A 20,859-nucleotide genomic window follows, 5' to 3' on the forward strand; every position below is an offset into this window, starting at 1 on the left:
TGTGAATGATCTTTGTACACAGCATTAAGCCAAACGTAGATTGGTCTCCAGCCTCCTCTTCTGAACTAGTCAGGGTTCAGCCAGCCCCGGTATTGTTTCTGACCCAGAGACCCGAGAGGGTGTTTGGTGCTCACTGTGCTGGCCTCAAGCCTCCCTGACCGCTGCTGTCCTTGGCCCTGTCCTTACAGACGGCACCTCCAAGACCCAGAGCTGATGGGGCTGGGCTGAGAGCGGCCTCGTGAGTGGTGCTGCTGAGTTGCACCCGAGCAGACTGGATCCAGCCTCCAAGACTCTAACCCCCAAGTCACGGAGCCAGTTCTTAGTATTGTGCTGGAAGCCTAGTTGTTTCTGTCCTTTTATTCCTGGGGTGCACGTCCGTTTGGGCTAAGAATGAAGAGTGGTGAGGTGCAGTGAAGCCTGAAGGAAGTCCTCAGGAGCCCCCTTAAGAGAGGGCACCCGAGTCTGAGGCAGAGAACGCCCCTGTGTAATCGGTGCTCGTTCTGGGGCGGTGTCCCCGTGTGTCACAGGAGGGAGGGTGGGGGTTTCGCGTCATGTGGGCCTGGGACTCAGACTGACTTTGCAGTGAGCAGAGTCCTGCTCCAGGACCGTTGGCCCCGGCAGAGCCCTTTGACAGCAGATCACACGGCGCCTGTGGCTCCTGGGGAAAGATTGTCGTCCCTGCGTTCTATGTCGGCCACACAGAGTAAAGTGCAGGTTTGGTTTCCATTGTGCAGCCTGCCCCTTCGACCTTCATAGTCGGGGGTCTTAGGAGGCCTGCAGGAATCCTTGTGTGACCTTGATCTTGTCCTTGATGTCGAGTGCCAGGTGGTATCTGACCATGCTGGGGCCACAGCTCTACCAGAAAGGCCCTAACAGTACAACCACGTTTACGGGTTGACATCACAGGTAAAGGATTCTGAGGTTGTCATTAAGCATTTGAGTCCAATACGTTAATCTCATTCGGTTAAATTTCTGTAATATGTTAGCAAGGGCTTTTGAGGCTTATGCTATAGGCATCTTGTTTTGAAGATATTCAGATGAAGAGAGTGTTTTCATTTAGTACTGATTCCCTGTTCTGCGCGAGGACTGGGGGTTTCGTTGGGGACAAAGCGAGGTCCCCGCTCTGTGGAGTGTGTGTTCTGATAGGCCACACGCTGGGAACAGCCTTCCTGTCTGCTCATGGGTTGAGCTTTAGAGCCTCCCAGCCTGGCCCACAACCCATTGGACAGCCATGCCATCTGGGAGCCATCTCCCCACACACCCTTTCACTGGCTGCCAGTGAGGGCAAACCCTCCTAGTGGCTGCAAAGGTGCTGGGTCTGTCTCCTGGCCTGTGAGAGGGAGGATATGGGCGTCCGCCAGGATTCTGGCTACAACTGGAGCGGCCACATGCCTGCCTCAGCCCTATTGCCCCCGCCCCCCATGTGGCCACGCGTCACAGCCTTCCCATTCTCACCTGATGGGTGGCGATGTCTCAGCTGCTGAGCTGGCTCCGTTCTCCGTTTCCCTTGCAGCAGAGCCTTTGCCTGGGCTCGAGAAGCCCCCCAGCGTGGGCACCTCAGACGGCATGTACCTCCAACAGCTACCTCACTCTGCGCCCAGCCAGCAGAGCTCGCCCCGGGACAGGGAGGCCGAGGGCTCAGAGCTCCCGGGTGGCCCCGCAGCCTCTGAAGACAACTGCCGGGCAGTGAAGGGCAAGAGTGCCTGGGCCTCAGAGTGCAGCTACCCTGGTCCCACAACCCAGGGTTGCACGCGGGACGTGCCCACGCTGGTGGGCCGAGGGTCTCTGCCTGAGAACGGAGTGCTGGCTGAAGGGCCTCCGTGTGGCTCGGAGGGAAAAGGCCTCAGTGGCTGTGGTCCAGAAAAGCCCCTCTGCCCAAGGGGCAAAACACTGCAGGACACTGTGCCGTGTGTTGGGCCGAGCCCAGCTACCCCTCCCAGCACAGACCCTGGTGTGGTGGGAGGCGCTGTGGGACAGTTTCCTGCCTTGTACCTTCCTGGCCTGGAGTACCCCGGCTCGGCTCCTCACTACCATGGCAGCTCGGGCCTGCAGGGCCCGGGCCCTGCAATTGGAGCCAAGCCCTCGGGGCCCCAGCCTCCGCATTTCCCGCCTCGGGCCTTCCACCCTAACAGCCCTCACTCGGGGGTCTTCCCCCGGTACCCGCCCCCACCAAGGAATGAGGTATCCCTACCAGCCACCACCTCAGCCTTCCTACCATCACTATCAGCGAACTCCTTACTACACCTGCCCGCAGGGCTTCTCTGACTGGCAGAGACAGCTTCACGCCCCAGAGAGCCCGGGCGGGCTCCCACCCGGCCAGCTGCCCCCTCCGAGGCCCCTCTTCTCAGACAAGAACACCATGGTCAGCCTGCAAGGCTGCGAGACACTGAATGCTGCCTTAATGTCCCCTGCCCGCATGGATGCACTGGCCACCAAGGCCATCACCACTGACGGGCAGGACCCTGGCCCAGAGGAGGAGAAGCTGGACGAGTCTCTGGAGAGGCCAGAGAGTCCCAAAGAGTTCTTAGACCTGGACAACCACAATGCTGCTACCAAGCAGCAGGGCGCACTGTCAGCCAGCGAGTATCTCTATGGAGCACCACCTCCTGCTCTGAGCTCCGGGATGGGGTTTTCGTCCTCTGCTTTCCCTCCGCACGGGGGGATGCTGCATACTAGGCCTTCCTACGCAGCTCGAGCTCCTCAGCCGGCCGGCCACTTCCAGTCCCGGGCCTACGCCTCCACTGCAGCTGCCCAGCCCAACGGCCTCCCACCAGAGGGCCCCGTCTACCACTGCCCGGAGGATGGCCTGGGCCACTTTCAGGCTGTGATGATGGAGCAGGAGGGTCCTGCGGGGGCAGCAAGGGGGCCCTTCCAGGACGTGTACAGACCCTCGGGGTAAGAGCGCATTTGATTCGTTTTCTTCCCCCCCAAAAGAGCAGGCGTTAGTGTTTGAAAGGAAAACCGCTTTGGGAAGGAAGGGGAACTGGAGTGGGCTTCTGTGGATGTGGAGGCTTCATGGAAATGTATTAACCTTGAGGTTTGATTTTATCTCCAGCGTATTCCCCTCGTGGAAAAGTGAGCTGGCATTCTTGGATGTTGGAGACAGAAGGCCTGGTGTGGGGGGTGCGGGCCAGGTCTCACCTCTGTCTCTGAGCTCACGCACTCTGACCGGGGAGACGCGGGTTACTCTTGGGACATCCTCTTCAGGCTTCGTTCCTCGTGTCCATGAAAGTCGGGAGGCCTGATCAGGGAGCCAGTTCTGTCCCCCTCGAAACCTACCCAGCCTCCAGACCCCTCCCCCAGTCACAGTTCGTCCTGTTTGTCTTTTGCTCATCTGACTAAGTGTGTGTTTCATTTGTTTTTCTGTCCCCTTTTTCCCTAAACCATCGGAAGGTAAATTATAGACCTAACGATTCTTCATCCGTACACACTTGAGCACATGTCTGCCCGGGATGAACGCAGCCTCAAACTACGCATCTCACCCAAGGATATCCATTGGATGCAGGGTCTTGGCTTCTCCCATTGTTCCTAGAACAGGCTTTCGTAGCTATGTAGCTGTTTTGATTTATTTTTCATTCAAGAGCCAATCAAGGCTTATGCATTCACGTTTCATTGTTCAGTCTATTTACTCACGTGATTTAGAACATTCACCCCATTGTTGCGTCGTTTTCCTTCTCACGCAGCGCCCCAAACACTGGGTGCTTGCTGTGTTCCTGTGTTTAGGGTCAAACACGGAACGGGGGCCGTGTGCTCACTGCATCCACCTCGAGGCTCGTGATGCCTGTGTCGTCCCAGGATCGGTGATTCCAGGTTAATCACCTAGGTGACGAAGGCAGTATCTGCCTGAGGTCTTCGTGATTCAAGTATCCTCTTCCTTCAGTCCTTACCTGTACCTTTCTTGTGGCTGTAGCGTGCAGGTGCATCCGATCCAGCCGCCATCCTCTTTCCCAAAGACCCCGGCCCCAGGAGTGCTGCAGGAAGAGCTGCCGCCCCACAAGCCCCCGACACTCCCCCTCGATCAGGTAGGACAGCTGGAGCCCTCCCACGTCCTGCCCTGCAGGTGGGGAAGGAAGCTCGTGGGCCCAGTGCAGCTGGGAATCTGCTGCACTGGGGGTTTTCAGCTGTATGGTGGGCTGGTGCCCCCAACCCCACACTTCTCACTTGAAGTCATTGTGTCTGCAGGGACGGGCACTTTCCAAGAAGGGTGTCTTGTTCTGCAGGCCCTCGGGAAGCAGCGGCCCAGGGCCAGCTGCAACGGCTCATTGGTGGGGCTCTTCCGTGTCACCACCTGTGCCTCCTCTGGTTCTCCACAGTGACCAGCCGTTGGGGGATTATTTGAAGTTCATTTTCCCAAACTGGCCACCAGCATTTATTCTGATGCAGTCTCTTGCCTATTTCATCCTTTCTGCTTGTTGGGTTTTTGAGGGACGAGGCCGTCAGGTTTGTAAGTCACAGTTGCTGCCTTTGAGTGCCGCCCTGCCTGGCGCTGTGCTGAGGGCCTCTGTGTGCGGCTTGTTCCCGCCGGTCTCGCTGCAGTCTCGGTGGCCACCACAGTGCCCTGCCCTGTGTGTGGGGAGTCCTGTGGGAATAAGATCTGGCCGTTTTCCAGATGGGAGGAACCGCTTTGGCATATGTCATTTTTCTTAATGATGAACACAAATGTGAATTTTGTTTAAATCATCCCTGTTTTGCTTTTCCCAGAGCTAGTCTGAGGAGGAAACAGCCCCCAAGGAGACAGAAGGCTGCACGAGAAGACTGGAACATGGAGAAGGGGGGCGAGCCTCACCTGTCTTTGCTCCCTGCCCTGCTGTGCCCCGCAGCACCACCCCGGGCATCCTGGAGCCGCGGCCACGCCACAGCCCTTGAAGCACACGCATTGGACAAGTATCTGTGGCTGGCAGGGTCCTGGGCAGGTCTCCTGTGTGGCTGCTGGTCAGGAACAAATGAACTGGAATTAGACGAGGCTTTTCCAAGTTCTGAGACTGTTTTAGGAAGAGTCATCTAAGCTGGGAGGGGTTATGTAGGAATGGAGGTGCTTGTAGACATTCATGAGCAGCTAAACTCAGGTACACATTTGGGGAAGGAACTACTCGTAGTATTAAGGTTTGGAGCTGGGTCCAGTTTACAGAATTTTCATGTTGCCTTTTAAACTAATTTTTGTTGTTGGTGGTGAATGTATTGTACATAATGGGGGGGTGGGGATCTGAAGCAGTGGGCATCCTGATTGGGGGGGGGCACACAGCCCTGGGGGGTCTTACCTGTTTACAATCACGTCACACTGAAGCCGGGGAGCTGAACCAGTGGGCGGAATGCTCCTTGACCTTGTCACTTCCCTCGGTGGCCAGCCTTCCTTGGACAGGCAGGGGCCTTCTTTCCAGTCCCACTGCCCCAGTGGCTCCGTCTCTGTTAAGAGGCAGTGTGCTCTCATGGCCTTCTGGACGCTTGCGCCTGGGGAGCAGGCAGGGTGCACTCCGTGCTTGCGGCCCGGCAGTCGGAGCCCTCCTGGTTGCCAGCAGCTGTTCGGAGAGCTGGGAGCTGGGTCTGGAAGCAGGCCACGGGGCGTTTCCTCATTGGGGGAGCGGCCTCCTTGTAGACCCACGGGGCTCGTCTGGGGCGCCACGTGGCTTTCCGGCACGAATCGCGTTTGTGGAGGCGACTACTCAGGTCTGTATATGTTAGAATCAATAAGGAAATTGCACAGTTCTGGATAGGAAAAGTGTGGTCTATAGGTTTACAATTTGAGTTTAGGAATATTTCAGTGTATTTAGCCTTTATTCATTTTAAGTGAATCGTAGTGAAACCAGTCACGGCGGTTAAAGTAGCTGTGGGGAGCAAGGTCTGGGGAACCTTTTGTTGAGTGTGTGGTAGCAGACGATTCTACAGTATTAACATTACTTCATTACAGTTTGAGGAGCAAATCACACTAGATTCTCCGTTTAGCTTCTGTGTTTGGTTTTAGCTGAGGTGCCACCAAAGCTGGGGCTTCTGTGACTGTCTCACAAAGGAAGGGAAGTGCCCAGAAGGCAGGTGCCCAGGAGGAAGAGCACGTTGCTAAGCCCATCTCTGGGAAGGCAGTCCAGGGGCCCCAGTCCCCTCTGAGCTCCTCCCTGTGGGGACAGGGACCTTTCATCCCAGGCCAGTTGGGGACATGTCGTTTTCAAGTTTGCTAAATATGTGCTCACTGTCCTTCGGGAAGGACACCAACGGCAAACATTCAGGTTACACAGGTGGCTCTGAGACCCTGCTGCAGCATCAGGGACATACGTGGGGTCATTCCTGTCTGCCCGCAGGTGGCTGTGGCCCCGGCTGCTGAGACAGGAGCAGGTGCACAGCGGCGGGACCCCAGTCTCAGACGGGGCGTGCAGTCACGGGGCAGGAGTTCGGAGGCTGGTTCTTCAAAACCTGCCGCAGGCCCAACCTGGCTCAGGGAGGGAGGGGAAGGGGGTCGGTGTTCTCTGTGCAGGGAGAGAGGGGAGGTGGGCAGGCATCTGGGTGGTATGGCCAAGGGCGGCCTCGCTGCTCCTGCTGCTGTGTGTACACAGAGGCAGTGAGCAGCGAAGACCAGCCGGTCGCTGTAGTGCGTTCCGACCCGGCCGGGCTGTGGCCTGACCTGGAGCCTTCTGCCTTGGACAGTCTTTGCCTTCTCACATCAGAGCTGGTTTGACAGAGGCCTCTGCTCCCCTGAACCAGGAGCAGCCCGACCACAGGGCCTCTTCCCCTTCTGTGGACCCCTTGGGTGGGGCAGCTGTGGACACACTACCAGGGCAACCATTTGTCCTTGCTCCCCCAGCTCCCAACCCTGTTCCCTGTTAGAAGCTGTGAACAATATAGAAAAAATCAGTGATGTCTTTTGTCCTAATCTCCTTTCTCAGTAGGTAGAGAGGTGAGAAGTAGTTAAGGAAGGAACTAGGAGGCTGAACTACTGTATTATATTCTAACACTGTGAACAAGGGCTGCAGGGATGTCGTTGGCCTTGCTGCACCCCACGTGGGCACCTGATCCTGTGTCATGGGCACTGGGCTCTGTCTCTGCCCGGTGCGTCCTGGGCTCTCACCACCTGTGACGGCAGATGCTCCTGGCTGACCCGTCCTTCCCCTCTGGCCTTCCCCCTCAGCAGGGGTCTTCAGCAGACCTTTGGCCTCTTCTCCTCTAGGGGCAGCTGTGTGACAAGCAGTCAGTCACTGGGTGCCAGGACACCCTGGAAAGGTCTGAGTTCAGGCCGGGAGGACCGACACAGGCCCCTGCAGCCCCTAGAGGGACAGCAGGGCTCTGGGAAGGACGTCTCGCCTGTTCTGTTTCATGCTAATGGATAACCTTTATCACAGTTGGTAATGGAGTTAGAAGCTCTTCCCCAAGACCCAGGAGAAATGAAAGATCAGAAAGAAAAGGCAAACCTTTCATAAGGTTTGCTAGTTTGCCTTTTATTCCCTTCAGAGTCTGTTCATTAAAAAAAGGAGCTGTTGCCTGAAGTTTATTGTGGTAGATGCATTTAGAGAATAAGGAGGGACAAAATATGCAGATTCTAAGGCATTTTTCTGTCCCGCTTTCTGAAAATAAAACTGTGAGCCCCCTCCCCTCTCCCTGGTGAGGTTGGGTTAGTCAGATGGTAGGCGTGAGCAGGTGGTTGAGCTCCACTCCGACTGCCTTGGGCGGCGAGTGGCTGCGGCCCTGACTGACCGACCGGGTGGGGTGTGCGGCCATTCTGCAGTGCTGTGGGCCACGCTCCCTGCACAGGCCTGCTGTGCGTAGGAGGCCTGGGGTCTGAGGCAAGCCTTCGATCCCAACCACTCGGGTGAACTGTCTTGCTTTTTTTTAGTGGACATTCAGATCTACAAATAAGGTACTGTTCTTAAGACCTAATCTGAAAGTTCCCAGGAAGTCTTCCCCGCAGCCCCGAGGCACGCCGGTCTCTCGGTGTGGAGGCTTGCCGTGTACTCGCAGGGACTCGGGAAGGCAAGGCTGCAGGTTTCCTAGCATAGTTGCCCCACTCCCCTTGTTCCTGTCCATCTTGTTCGCCCACCAGATTCCAAGTGGGTGCCGCTGCTGGGGTTGTGGGGAGGATTCTGGGCGCTGTGCAGGGAGCAGGGGACCCAGGCCCTCTTCTTCCTGGGGGGTTGGACTTGCCATGTAGCCCTACGACGTACAGCCTTGTCCTGCTGCCCTTTTGGTGGAATAGGACCTGGGTGGATACTTCTGCATCCTGGTGCTCGAGGGAGGCTGGTGTGAGTTTGGTCTCCAGGTGGGTGTTAAGCCCTCTCTGCCTTGCATGGCCTTTGCTGGATAGACTTTTGGAGAAGCTGCCTCCTGGCCAGTCTCTCATCCCACCCCAGGGGACACCACAACCTTCCTGTAGAAATGCCTGGTACAGCTGTCCTGTGGGGTGGGGTCGGGAACGGGGGTGTAGATGTTGAGTCGCTGAAAGGCTGAGCCCCCCATCAGAGAAGTCCGTGGGACCCTCTGTCCCCCCTAGCCCCGGGCTCAGCCCTCGCCCACCCACCTTGCACACGGGCTCAGGGACCTGCTGCGGAGGCTGTGGGCGCCATCCTCGCCAGCACCGGGAAGGGGACACTATTTATTTCTGTGTTGTGTATATGTTGTCGTGGTCTGCTGATGCCCTGCTTCACCGAGAGCGACTTACCTCAATGGCTAGTTCAATATCGTGTGCTGGATAATTTTTTGGAAGAACTTTTTAAAAAGCTTTTTGATCCTTGGAGGTCTGTAGATTTATTTCCATATGAACTGGTTATTTTGTATAAATTACATCCTTCAAATAGCACGTCTCAGGTGTGTGTGAGTTGTGTGTCTGTGTGCCGCTTTTCTCATCAGGGACATTGGTCCCCAGTGCTGTCACCCAGCAAGAGCCACCTGGTCCTAGCCCACTCAGTCCGGGTGCGGTGCCCTGGGCGGTGGGAGCAGGGTGCCGTGGCGCGTGTCCTGGAGAACTTAACGACGGAAGTGACACTGGCCAGCCCATCTGCACAGCGTCTGGGCGGGGTGCTCTCCCTCTGCGCCCACACGCACCCAGCCCTTGGGCACTGTCTGGGGCGCACCTGTGATACACCAACTGTAACCTTCCAAACCCTAGGGTGGCAGAGCCTGGTATCTGAACCACACAGTTGCTGACAGAGCCGGGGGCGTGGGACGTGGCCTTTGGCGTCCAAAGCATACCCCAGCTACAGACACGTGTGACATGACTGACCTCTGGGTTCCCAACAGAAACCCCTTCTGTGACATGAATTCCTTATCGAGATCCAGATTCTGACAGTTTGAGCTAATGGTCAGGTCTAACTTTATTTTTCATGGGATTTAGCTCTGAGCAGATCCCCTGGGGGTTGGCAGGTATATCTGCTTGGGACCAGAACAAAGTGCCTTCCACTGGTCAACGCTTTCAAAACTTGGTGCTGCTGGGAAGCCGACCTTTACCCTGAAACCCTCTTGCAGAGGTGACTGGTGTGTCCTCACGCTGTTAGGCAAGAGTTGCTGTGGCCTTTCTGCCCAGTGTCTGACCCACGATTGCTTCACTATCCCTCCCCTGCTGGGTCCTTGGCTGGCAGGCCCATTCCCTGGTGGCAATGTCTTTTTTTTTTTTTTTTTTTTTTTTTTAAGGAGAACTGTGCGTGCATTGTCCCCTGTCCAACTAAGGATCAATCTACTTTTAGCAAAAACTTTTAACTGCAAAATGCACTGAAATACAAACCAAGAAAGTGGCTGGAAGCCCCCAGCTCCGGCTGCTGTACCGAAGGCCCCCACGCCCCCCCCCACCTGTCAGCCCTCACGTTGTACACAGTCTGGTGCCACCGAGAAGTGTATGCCCTTCGAGAAGTGTATGCCCTGGGAAGGGCTGCCTGCAGCCACTGCTCTCCGGTCATGGCAGACTTCGAGCGGATGTTGGCCTTTGCATGGCCCTAACCTCAAGGTCACAAGCAGCCTTCCCCCAGAGTGTGATGGCTTCCCAGCTCTCCTGCCTCATGCCACCCTCCCAGCAGTCCCGAAGTGTGTCCCTCAGTCCCCTGTGGGTGAAGAAAGGCACTAATCAAGCAGCTTGCCTCAAGTGAGGTCGCTATTAACTTGAGAGCTGGGTTTGAACCTGGGTCTCACGAGAACAGGGTCTCTCTCCCAAACCCTTGGCCAGGCGACAGGGCCTTGTGCCCCCCAGACCCCACTCGGCCTGCCAGCCTCATCTCCCTCAAACAGACTTAGCATTTGCCCCAAATTTGACAGTTTGCCCCTAAAAAGCAGCTGGGTTTCTGCTTTACCTCCAGAGCAGAGCTGCGCACAGCTCAGATGGGATGCCCTGTGGGCAGCCCTCCCGCAGGTGCATGTGTCCCCGAAGAGGGGGTGCCTGGAGACCACAGGAAATGCAGAGCCGGCCACCTGCAGCTAGAAAAGTACCCAAGTCTTGAGGAGCAGAGACTAGCTTCTGGCACCAAAGGTCTGGCCAAGTGTTTGCATTCCATTGATTTCTTGTTTGTTCTCCCTGACCTCCAGGCCGCCGGCCCCCCTACGCAGTGCTTTCAGCAAATCCTAGCCTCAGTTTTTGTCCCAGTCATACCAGCCATGAGTCAACAGCGACCTGGGGGAAGAGGGCTGGGCTGCATCTCTTAGGGGTTTCTGGGGGCTTCAGGGGGGCGGGTGGCTGCAAATGACACGGGGATTGTGGCCAGCCCCCAGCACAGCTCAGCAGTAAACTGTTCTCTGCCTCGGCACCCAGAGAAGTTGAAGATTCTGAGAGCAGGTGAGTGGTGTCTGAAGGATAAGCTCAGAGCTGGCAGGAAAAGACCCCCTTCTAGCAAAGAAGGTGGGGGGGAGTGGCTGTCTACCTGGGCCTCTTGGGCTCCATCTGGGTCAGGAAGCAGCTTGTCAGAGGAAGGGACAGCAGGGTACCTGGCCCCGGGGAGCACGGTCGGTCACGGGAGGGCAGGACTGTGACCCAGGACAGGACTGACAGTGAGGAGCCACCCTCCTGGTCACCGAGACAAAGGTCTGCACTGAAGGGCCCTGTGCAGGGCTCCGAAAGGCATTGCTGAGGCTCTTCTCAGGCGCCTGACAATCAGACTGTGAAGAAGCGGTCGTGACGCAACACAGCAATTGTGGGGACTGGGTGTTAAATGGTCCCAGGAAAGGGCTCCTCGACAACTTGGGGGGACTTGGGAGGACTCGTGGGAGGAAGGTGAAGCCCAAAGAACCGTTGGTAAGTCATCAGGAGGAAATGGGAACTGTGGGTGAGTCTCAAGGGCCAGAGACCACGTGGCCCGAAGGTGAACTGTACCAAATGTGGGGAGTGGCTGGCAGGGAGGGCGGAGCAGCTGTTTGGGAGGTGGTGGGGGTGGAGGGGCCAGGTCTGCGTGAATAGAGGGGAAGTGGTCCCAATGTGGGAGAGCTGGTCTGGGGCCCACGTGAGCACTCTAGTGCCCTTGGCCTTGCTGCCGACAGCAGAGCTGAGGGAGGTGGGTGGTGATGGGGGCGCCCTGTGACCTTGCCGAGGCCCGTGACCAGGAGGCCCAGACAGCAATTTCCTCCCAGCCCACTCTGGACCGTAGTTTCGGGAAACAAACGCTGCCGCTCGGCCGTCCTTGCATGGCTCTCTGTTCTCCAGACGTGTCAGGACCCAGTCCGCCCCGGCCTCCTGCAGCCCAGCCTTCCTGCAGCACAGTCAGGAGCTCGGAAGGCACTTGCAGAGCCAGAACGCAACCTCGGGACGTGAGTGTTTCATTGTTGTTCCTGGACACTAGGGGGGCTTCCAAACTGTCCTGGGAATCCCTCTTCCATATCCACCAGCACCCCCTCCCACTGCATCCCCACGGCCCCGGGTGCTCTCCTAAATGCCCAGGACCTCTTTCCAGAGGTTGGGGCCTGTCCTCTCTCCCTCTCTCTTCTGGTCCCAGTCCCCAAAATCCTCCAGGTAGTGAGGGAAGGTCGCAGACGATTTCGGCAGCATTAACAGGTGAATGACACTGTCCTATGGCAGGTGTGGATCCCACACTAGGTCAGTGCTGGTCTGGTTGCTTTACAGAGGAGGCACCTATTGCAGCCCCAGGGGTTGTGACCTGTTGGGAGGTGGCCCCTGCCACTCGCCACCGACACCTGCTCTGGGCCTCTGGTCTGGTGGACTGGAGTCAAGGGTACGGACGTTGTGTCCTCTGCTTTGGCTGACATCTGCTGTGAGGAGCGATAAAACAGCTTTGAGTCCTCAGCCCCCAACCCTCAGGATGTCTAAGCAGGATTTGAGGTAAACTTGGGCTGAGGCAGCCCCATCTCCGGGCTGGGTTTAGGGGAGGAGTTGCTGTGGTAATGACATCACTCAGCTTCCCTCCAGGTCCCTGAAGTAAAAGCTGGGATCCAGGGAGCAGCAAGAGAAACCCATCTCCCTGTAGAGGGAAAAATTATCCGACCCGTGTGGCTCCGCTCTTCGGAGCATCATCCCGTAACCAAAGGGCCTGTATGGGAGGCAACCAATGGATGTTTCTGTCTTCTGATCTCACTTTGCAAGAGGTGGGGAGGGGGGGCGGGGAAGCTAGTCCTGGCTAGTGTGGCTCAGTGGATTGTACACTGGCCTGTGAACCAAAGGGTCGCGGGTTTGATTCTCAGTCACGGCACACGTGTGGGTTTCGGGCCAGGTCCCAGGTGGAGGGTGTGCAAGAGGCAGCCAATCCATGTTTCTCTCCCTCCCTCCCTCCCTTCCCATCTCTGGAAAGAAATAACATAAGAAAGGAAAAAAAAAGCAACACCACAAAATGTTCTCAGGTAGGGGTTTTTAAAAATAATCACATATTAATACATACCTATATTTAAATATAATTTGTGTTTATTTGGACTGCATCTTCTCAGACTGCAAAATTTAAGACTATTCGCCTACTTTTACCACTTCCAGGTAGCATTTTGCGCACATCTGCCTCTGACCACAAAGATAAGAAAAGGTTACTCAGCTCCAAGGAGTCTGAGAAAAGCTTTACTTCCTATTTTCAGACTTTATGAATTCCTCAAGGATGAGGGCCCACTTATGAAAAGTGAGACTACCCTTTACTTTTGGCCAGAACCAGATCTCGCTGGCTTAACCCGGGTCTGTCAGGCTGACTCGAAGCCTTCGAGTCAGGGAGGTGGGTCCTGTCAGCACAAAGGTCGCCGTTCTCCGGACGCACTAACCGGGTCACAGAGGGACCCAGGCAGAACTGAGACAGCGGCCTGCTCACCTGAGAGTGCTGCCAGGACGCAGAGTCACTTCTGACTACCTGAACTCTGAGATGAAATTCCAACGTGCTGGAAGCTGAGTCCACCTGTGGCCCCAAATGGGGACAGGCTTGGAAGGGGGTGCTCTGACCCCCAGCAACCCCGGGGAGCATCCTTCCCAGAAGCCCTTGCAGCGTCTCAGCTGATGATCATCTCTCTGCACCCCCACCCTCTCACCCTGAACCCCTCTCTCACCCTGCGCCCCCTCCTCCCGTGATCCAGCATCACAGCAAAACTCATCAATGGAGGCGTGGCGGGGCTCGTGGGGGTGACCTGTGTGTTCCCCATCGACTTGGCCAAGACTCGACTTCAGAACCAGCATGGGACAGACACATACAGAGGGATGTAGGTACCAGTGGGGAGGGGCAAGGAGAGGGGGCCCCGGGCGGTCTCTGCGGGGCATGTGTACCCTGGCGGTGGGGGGAAGGGGTGTTCTGCAGGGGAGCCCGGCAGGATGGGGCTTCGGGTGGCAGCAGGGGGTCAGGGGCAGCCTCGCACATGCACTGATGTCCTCTCGGCCCGGTCTCTAGGACAGATTGCCTGGTGAAGACGGCGAGGGCTGAGGGCTTCCTGGGCATGTACCGAGGTGGGCTCCCCACACCCTGGGGGAGGCCGGAGGGGGTGGCAGAGGCCGGGGTTCCACAGACACGGGGAGATGGCATCTCCGCCCGCACAACTCCTGGGATGGCCTGGCTACCCGGTGGCTCAGGACCAATTGCTCTGGTCTCTCAGTGACACAAGCAGCCGTGGTGTGAGGTTGGGGGGCGCCCTGGGCCCCATACTGGCACAACCCTGCTTCGCAGCATGATGCTGGAGGCCACAGAGCCTCCAACTCCCCTCGCTGCTGCCTCAGGGCTGACCAGCAAGAGCAGAAGAGAGGGGCTGGCAGGACTGACAAGCGGGGTGTCCCTGTGTCAGGTGACTGTGCCCTGGGGAGTGGGCGCGAGGCTGGAGCACAGAGCCAGGTGGGAGGAGGGGGCGGCGTGGCTGGAAGGCAATTTATCCCAATAAAATGAGGGACGAGCCTCCTTGACCTGCCCTATCCAGGTGCCGCCGTGAACCTCGCGCTGGTCACCCCGGAGAAGGCCATCAAGCTGGCGGCCAATGACTTCCTGCGGCAGCTGCTCCTGGGAGATGGGTACAGCCGGGCCGAGGCTTCCCTGTCTGCACGTGGGTGGGCGCGAGCTCGTGCGGGACTCAGCAGGGGCACAGAAACGGGGGTGATGAGCTGTTGGACTTGGAGTATTCTAGACTGATCGGTGACAGACGATAGGGGCAGATGGATAGGTAGGTAGGTAGGTAGGTAGGTAGGTGATAATAGGCGTGTAGATAGGCCATAGAGAACATGTACACATCAAGTAGCTGATGGATATTTTTTTAGTGGTATTTTTTAATCCTCACCTGAGGATATTTTATCATTGGTTTGGGACAGAAACAGAGAGATGCATCGATGTGTTGCCTTGCGTGGGCTTCCAGAGCAGGAAACTGAACCCCCAGCACTTTGGTGTGCGGGACGGCGCTCCCAGCAGCAGAGCCTCCCCACCAGGGTTGTCAGTCTCCGGTGTGGAGGTCTCACCGGCACACGGCACTGTGTGTGCTGATGGCGCACAGCGTCGTGACTCAACACGTGTTACGATGTGATGGCCGCAGTGTTGACGTCTGCGCCCTCACACAGCCGTAAAACTCCGGCTTCCCCGTGGTGAGAGCATTTGGGGTCTGCGCTGGCTGGAACTGGACGCCCAGCCCTTTTGACCCCCTGCACACCATTCTCCGGCCCCATAACCACAGGTCTGATCTCTTCTGTGAGTTCGCTTCCAAGTCTTGGCTGTTGTAAACGTGGTGATTTCATTTCCTTTGGATTTATACCCAGAAGTGGAATTGCTGGGTCATATGGCAGATACATTTTTAATTTTTTGAGGAAACCCCACACGGCTTTCCACAGTGGCTGCACCAGCCGCATTCCCACGAGCAGTGCTCGAGGGCTCCGCTTTCTCCGCGTCCTTGGCAGTACTGTTGTGTGTGTGCTTATTGATGACGGCCATTCTGACATCTCAGTATGGTTTCAATTTGCATTTCTCTGCTGATTAGTGGTGTTGAGCTTCTTTTCACGTACCTGCTGGACACCTGAATATCTTCTTTGAAAAAAGGTCTGTTCGGGTCCTTTACTCATTTTTTAATTGGATTTTTTTTTTTTCTTTTTGCTGGTTTTGTTTTTCTGTGGAGTTATGTAAGGTCTTTATGTATTTCAGATATTAACCCCTTATCAGGTGCAGGATTAGATGAGCAAACATCTGCCCTTCAGGGGCTGACTCTGGTTTTGCTGATGTCCTCTGGCTTGTGCGGCTTTGATGTCTGATGTCCCGTTTGTTCATTTCTGCTCCTGTTGCTCCTGCTTCAGGTGATCGATATCAGGAGCTTTGTCCCTTTCTCCTCCTCGTTTTATGGTTTCAGGTCTTACATTTAAATCTCCCATCCATTTGAAATCATTTTCTGTGAGTTTTCTAAGACAGGGCTTGCGTTCATTCTTCCACGCGTACGTCCAGCTTTCTCAGCACCGGTGAGTGAGGGGACTCTGCTCTCCACTGAGTGCTCGTGGCTCCCCAGTCAGAGTTGGTTGAGTGTACGTGCTGGGGTCTGTTTTTTGGTGCTCGATTCAGCTGCGTGGATCACGAGTCTTTTTTTATGCTGATGAATTTTTAAGAGTGGACCCCAAATACTTTCCACTTCTTGTTGTGCCTCCTGTTGCCTTAGTGACAGTTGCTCAAGGGATTGGGGACATTCTTGCGATGGGTAGTTTCCCGGCAACGGCTACTTTCAGCTCCCACATGGATGTTGCCTCCTGCATCCTGTTCTAGACTCGGCTTCCTGTCTTCAGGGAGCCTGAGGCTGAGCGGGGTGGGCGGTGGTCACCAGGAATAGGATGGAGGGTTCGGCCGGGTGGGGCAGGGGGCTGCCTGGGACTGAAGGCCACTGACTCCTGGCCCACAGGACACAGCGGAACCTGAAGATGGAGATGCTGGCGGGCTGCGGCGCCGGGGTGTGCCAGGTGGTGGTCACCTGTCCCATGGAAATGCTGAAGATCCAGCTGCAGGATGCCGGGCGCCTGGGTGAGGCCGGTCCCCCCTTCCCACCGCTGCGCACCTGGCTCCCTGTGTCACCCAGCCTGCTCTCGGTCAGCAGGTGTCTGCATGTCACGGTTCCCGTTCTGGATCCCACCACATGCTGGCAGCTCTAGAACCTGTAGCGGGAATGAGAATCCTGGTGTGGGAGGGACAGAGGCCCCTTCCCTAACTCTGCGACCACACTGCCTTGAATGTAACCCTTGGTTTCCTGAAGTCCTTGAGGACCGACCACCAGAGGCCCAATCACCGCACCGCAGTCCATGGAGGCTTCGTTAAAATATATTGTGCCATAGCAGCTAGGCTGGAGTGGGAAAGCACAGGAGAGGAGAGGAGAGCCATTGCTCTTCTTTTGGTTTTCTCTGAAAGAGAAGTTGGCCCTTTGCTGAATCCTGTCCCTCTGAAAATAGAGTGGCGTAGGTACCACAGCGTCTGCTCAGAGCAAAGGCCGGCCGTCAGTGGTGGGGAGAGGAGGGGTGCAGGCAGAGGGCTCCTCTGGGCCAAGCCAGGGTCAGATTCAATAAGCCACTGTGTCCCGTGCAGAGCTGAGCACCTGGCAAGGTCCTGCAAGCTGTGCGCGCCCTCCCCTCCCCACGCTCCCCTGCACATATGGTGTGTGTCCTGGGTGGAGCAGATAAAACTGCCAAAGGGACTGTGGTCAGATGCTGGGAAGTCCTCACCTGATTTGCTCAGCAAAGAGGGAGGAGCTCTGTACCGCTTTGCTTTTCAACCTGGGTGGGAAGTTGTAGTATTCCTAAAACACTTTAAAAGGAGAGAAAGACGGACTCGGGGTGAGTGACGTGCGTCTGAAGATGACGGGAAGAGTGGGCACGGGTTGGGCCGTGGCTCTCCCACAGGAGCGCGTGCTGCCCTGCTGGGGGTTGAAGATGGGGCGTGAAGTAGCTGCCTTTGTGCAAGGGCCTAGGATCTACGCAAAGCTTCTCGAACACTGAGAATTAAGACGATCAGCACCCACACGGTTCCAGTGCGTTGCATCCTGTGGTCATGACCGGGACTCACCACACCTGAAACGCTTGTATTTGATGTGCTCTAGGAAAAAATAATCCCATCCTGTGTATTCGATGTTTAGCTCGTTGTGTCATTTTTTTAATAATTCCTTTTAGACTTCATTTATTTTTAGAGAGAGGGGAAGGGAGTGAGAAAGAGAGAGAGAGGAACATCAATGTGTGGTTGCCTCTTGCATACCCCCAACTGGGGACCTGGCCTGCAACTCAGGCCTGTGCTCCGACTGGGAATCGAAACGGTGACCCTTTGCTTCACAGGCCGGCACTCAATCCACTGAGACATACCAGCCAGGGCTGACTCATTGTAGTATGAACTCTGAGTTACTCAGCTAAAAGGGGTTGACATCTCAAGAATCAAATTCTTACAAAACGGCACAGGGACTAGAGGACATGCTCACCCAACCTCAGCATGCTAGCTGGAGGAGGCTCCGCTGAAGTCTAAAGAGCTAGTTTTAAACAAACAAGGCATTTGCTGCTTCTCATCTGAGGCAGAAGACATGGGGTTCCCATATCCCAAAGAGCCAACGGGAAGAAACGACGCTGGCGGGTTTAGAGCCCGTTAGGAGTGGGAGGCTGCGGCACTGGGGTGGGCATGCTGATGGCAGAGCCGTCCACAGAGAGAGCTGGGCAGGGTTGTGCGCTGGGTACTACAGGTCCCACAGAGGTGTCCGCGGCGCCAACGCTGTGTGATCTGGAATTGGGATACTCTCCAGACTCTTGGCAGGGCTGCCGCCTTGTCTGAGTCAGCCCAGACATGGGAAGCAGGAGCCACTCATACGTGTGGGACCTGGATGGTGACAGGAAACCTGTCCCTTTTCCCTTTCAGCCACCGGTCCTCAGGGTTCGGCCTCAGTGCCATCCTTCTCCCTGTCCACTCAGAAGCGTCCTTCCGCCACCCTCATTGCCCGGGAGCTGCTTCGCACCCAAGGCCTGGCTGGTCTCTACAAGGGCCTGGGGGCCACTCTCCTCAGGTGAGGCTTCCCACCCAGACGTGGGACATGGAAGGGCCCCAGGGATTGAGGCCCAGACCTGCCCATACTCTTCCTGGAGCATTCGGAGCATCTCGATGCTTCAGACTCTGTCCAGCCTTGGGCAGGGCTGCACAGAGAGGGTCGCAGGAAGACAACTCTTAGGCCCCGTGTCCAGTGACCAGGCCCACAGGATGACTGGGTGATCTTGGGCCCACGGGCACCTAGAATGTCCTGTGTACAAAGGACTGTGGGTCACCTCAAGGCAATGAGAGGCTATTCCCCCTCATTTTACTTTGCTACTTGGTCCAACTCCTTCCAGTTGATCAGCAGTATCCCAGGCCAGGGATTTTCTATTCCCTGGGCGACAGATGAACATCACCTTCCTGCCTGTCTCGTCCCCTCATCTCTTAGCTTCTGTCCCCAGTCTCTGAGTCTGCATCGGGCTCCTTGTCAGAAGCTGCAGGTGCCATGAGGGCAGAGGAGTGGGCTGGGATGGGGGTGACACCTCATGCCGTCACCCCACATCGGGGGTACCAGGGCAGGAGCACAGAACTGTAGGCTTGTCCCTGACTGTCAGCAGCCCAGCCACCTCCGCGGCCTTGGGGGTAAGCCCAGAGCGGCCTGTGGCTCAGGTCTCATCCTCCTTCCTGCAGGGACATCCCGTTCTCCGTCATCTACTTCCCTCTGTTTGCCAACCTGAACAACCTCGGGGTCAGTGAGCCGGCGGGGAAGGCCTCCTTTGCCCACTCCTTCGTGTCAGGCTGCGTGGCTGGCTCCGTGGCTGCTGTCGCCGTGACACCCCTGGATGGTGAGTGCATCAGGGCCAGAAGGGCTGCAGGGTCAATGTGCCTCACAGGTCAGGCATCTGCGTGGTCATTTACAGGATAAATCATAATTCTGCACTTTTAAGACAGTGATGAGGCAGCCCTCACCTAAAACCCTTGGGTCACAACCTGTGACCTCGGTCAGGTCCACCCCGAGAATGTGGCCCCTCAGGGTTCAGCCTCATGTGTGCAGCCGTGAAGGGGACCTGACCACTCCGTGTTAGGAGGAGGACTCCAGAGTGAGATGTTCTCTACTTACTGTAACTTTCGCTCTAGTTTTGAAAACACGAATTCAAACCCTCAAGAAAGGCCTGGGCGAGGACAGCTACAGTGGCATCGCAGACTGTGCCAGGTGAGAGCCTGTCCCCCTTGCAGCCGCACCGAGCTCTGTTTCTTTGATTTTGGTTCCTTTTTCCCCTTTGTGTGCCCCCCACGCTCTGTGGCTGCACCCAGCTGCTCCCTGCCGAGCCGCACACACACCCTGGGAGGCGTGGCTCCCATACTCCTGGGACCTCGTTGCTGCTGCTGTGACACCCCTTTCCAAAGGAAAGACGCACAAATGCCAGAGGAGGGGGTGCCCCCACACTCCCTGCAGCTGGCCTCACCCTGGCTCTTCCTTCTCCAGGAAACTCTGGACTCAGGAGGGGCCTTCCGCCTTCCTGAAGGGTGCGGGCTGCCGGGCACTGGTCATTGCCCCTCTCTTCGGCATCGCCCAAGGCGTATACTTCATTGGCATCGGGGAGCGGGTCCTCAGGTGCTTTGAGTAGACACAGCTGGAGCGCCATCCAGGCCGTCTCTCTGGCCAGTTGTTTGGACCAGCGGGGAGCAGGCTGGCTCCGCATGATGTTTGCTGTGTCTACGCTGAAGCACTACCTTGGCCCCCTGGAGAAGCCACCCTGCTCCCACAGGCAAGCTGGCTCTGGCCCTGCTCTTCCTGACCACCCGCCTCTCAACAGGAACTGTACCTACTCAGTTGTATTAGTTATGGGACCTTCACAGATAGGAAGAGAGGGTTTTCCCATATTGTACATCCCTATTCTGCACATAAGCCCAGCATATCTGAGTCAACGGGAGGGTTCGGTTTTGTTGACCTGAAAGTAAAGCACGGTGAGTCCTGCACTCGTTTCAGGAGGAAGGAGAATCAGAAGGTCAAGGGCACTGTGCAAGTCCTCAGAATCAGTGCCTACAGTGAAACCAGGTGAACCCCATCAGCTTGTGGGGCTGAATGTGAGTGGCAGGGCCGGCGTCCGTGCCCCCCCCCCCCCACGGGTCCCTGCGTGAGGTCAGGGGGCATGTTGTTGATCCCTGATGTGTAAGAGCGGGAGCAGCAGTCTGTCTGCTGCCAGCAGTTGGTCCCCTACCATTGTGTCCAATTAAACACCAAACAACCCAGAAATGAAAGGAAGCAGTGGTAGGCCCTGTCCCCACAAACCCCGTAGATTCTTGTCTCTTCTGGCTCTGCCAAAGCCAGTAGAACCATTTCCTCAATAAAGGCATCGGCCCCACAGAGGGCAGGTCATGGGACCACCCACGTATGTGCTGTGTAGAGCTGGGAGGAGTGGGAAGCAATGCTGTGGGGTGAGGGTCTGGCCAAAGCCAACAGAGGTGCCAGCAACCTGGGTCCATGTGTCCAGTACCAACAGCTGTCAGCCAGCAGAGGCTGGACAGTTAGAAAATGGTAGCTTTTCTAGAT

General features: G+C 56.5%; 2 protein-coding genes across 5 annotated transcripts in view; both read left to right on the forward strand.

Annotated features, from left to right (window-relative positions):
* CECR2 (CECR2 histone acetyl-lysine reader) overlaps nt 1-9,563 on the forward strand; it is a 90,185-nt gene extending 80,622 nt beyond the window's left edge. Inside the window, 4 exon segments of the mRNA XM_053916436.1 lie at nt 1,514-2,169; nt 2,171-2,895; nt 3,911-4,022; nt 4,702-9,563. Of these exon segments, the coding sequence (XP_053772411.1) occupies nt 1,514-2,169; nt 2,171-2,895; nt 3,911-4,022; nt 4,702-4,707 (1,499 nt within the window). The 3' untranslated portion in view covers nt 4,708-9,563.
* Nucleotides 9,564-9,644: 81 nt separating this feature from the next.
* Nucleotides 9,645-20,852, forward strand: SLC25A18 (solute carrier family 25 member 18). 4 transcript variants are annotated; one of them, XM_045200515.3, is made up of 11 exons: nt 9,645-10,735; nt 11,597-11,700; nt 12,014-12,229; nt 13,450-13,576; nt 13,758-13,813; nt 14,275-14,365; nt 16,216-16,334; nt 18,198-18,342; nt 18,996-19,150; nt 19,443-19,518; nt 19,792-20,852. In XM_045200515.3, the coding sequence occupies exons 4-11, from the start codon at nt 13,548-13,550 to the stop codon at nt 19,931-19,933; spliced, it is 813 nt and encodes a 270-aa protein (XP_045056450.1). In that variant the 5' UTR covers nt 9,645-10,735; nt 11,597-11,700; nt 12,014-12,229; nt 13,450-13,547; the 3' UTR covers nt 19,934-20,852. The 4 variants fall into 4 exon arrangements, with proteins under 4 accessions (XP_045056450.1, XP_045056456.1, XP_045056440.1 ...); XM_045200505.3 differs by having other exon boundaries at nt 9,646-10,735; nt 11,524-11,700; nt 13,450-13,572; XM_045200499.3 differs by having other exon boundaries at nt 9,646-10,735; nt 13,450-13,572.
* The last annotated feature ends 7 nt before the right edge of the window (nt 20,853-20,859 follow it).

Source organism: Desmodus rotundus, chromosome 13 (genome assembly GCF_022682495.2).
Source record: "Desmodus rotundus isolate HL8 chromosome 13, HLdesRot8A.1, whole genome shotgun sequence".
Classification (NCBI taxonomy): Eukaryota; Metazoa; Chordata; class Mammalia; order Chiroptera; family Phyllostomidae; genus Desmodus; species Desmodus rotundus.

Bases quoted from the DNA above. Each gene is read 5' to 3' on its own strand.
- SLC25A18 (XM_045200505.3), top strand. From the start codon at position 12,210: ATGTCTAAGCAGGATTTGAG. The intron at 13,814-14,274 runs GTGGGCTCCCCA...TGCCCTATCCAG, and splicing joins CTTCCTGGGCATGTACCGAG to GTGCCGCCGTGAACCTCGCG. The intron at 18,343-18,995 runs GTGAGGCTTCCC...TCCTTCCTGCAG, and splicing joins CTGGGGGCCACTCTCCTCAG to GGACATCCCGTTCTCCGTCA.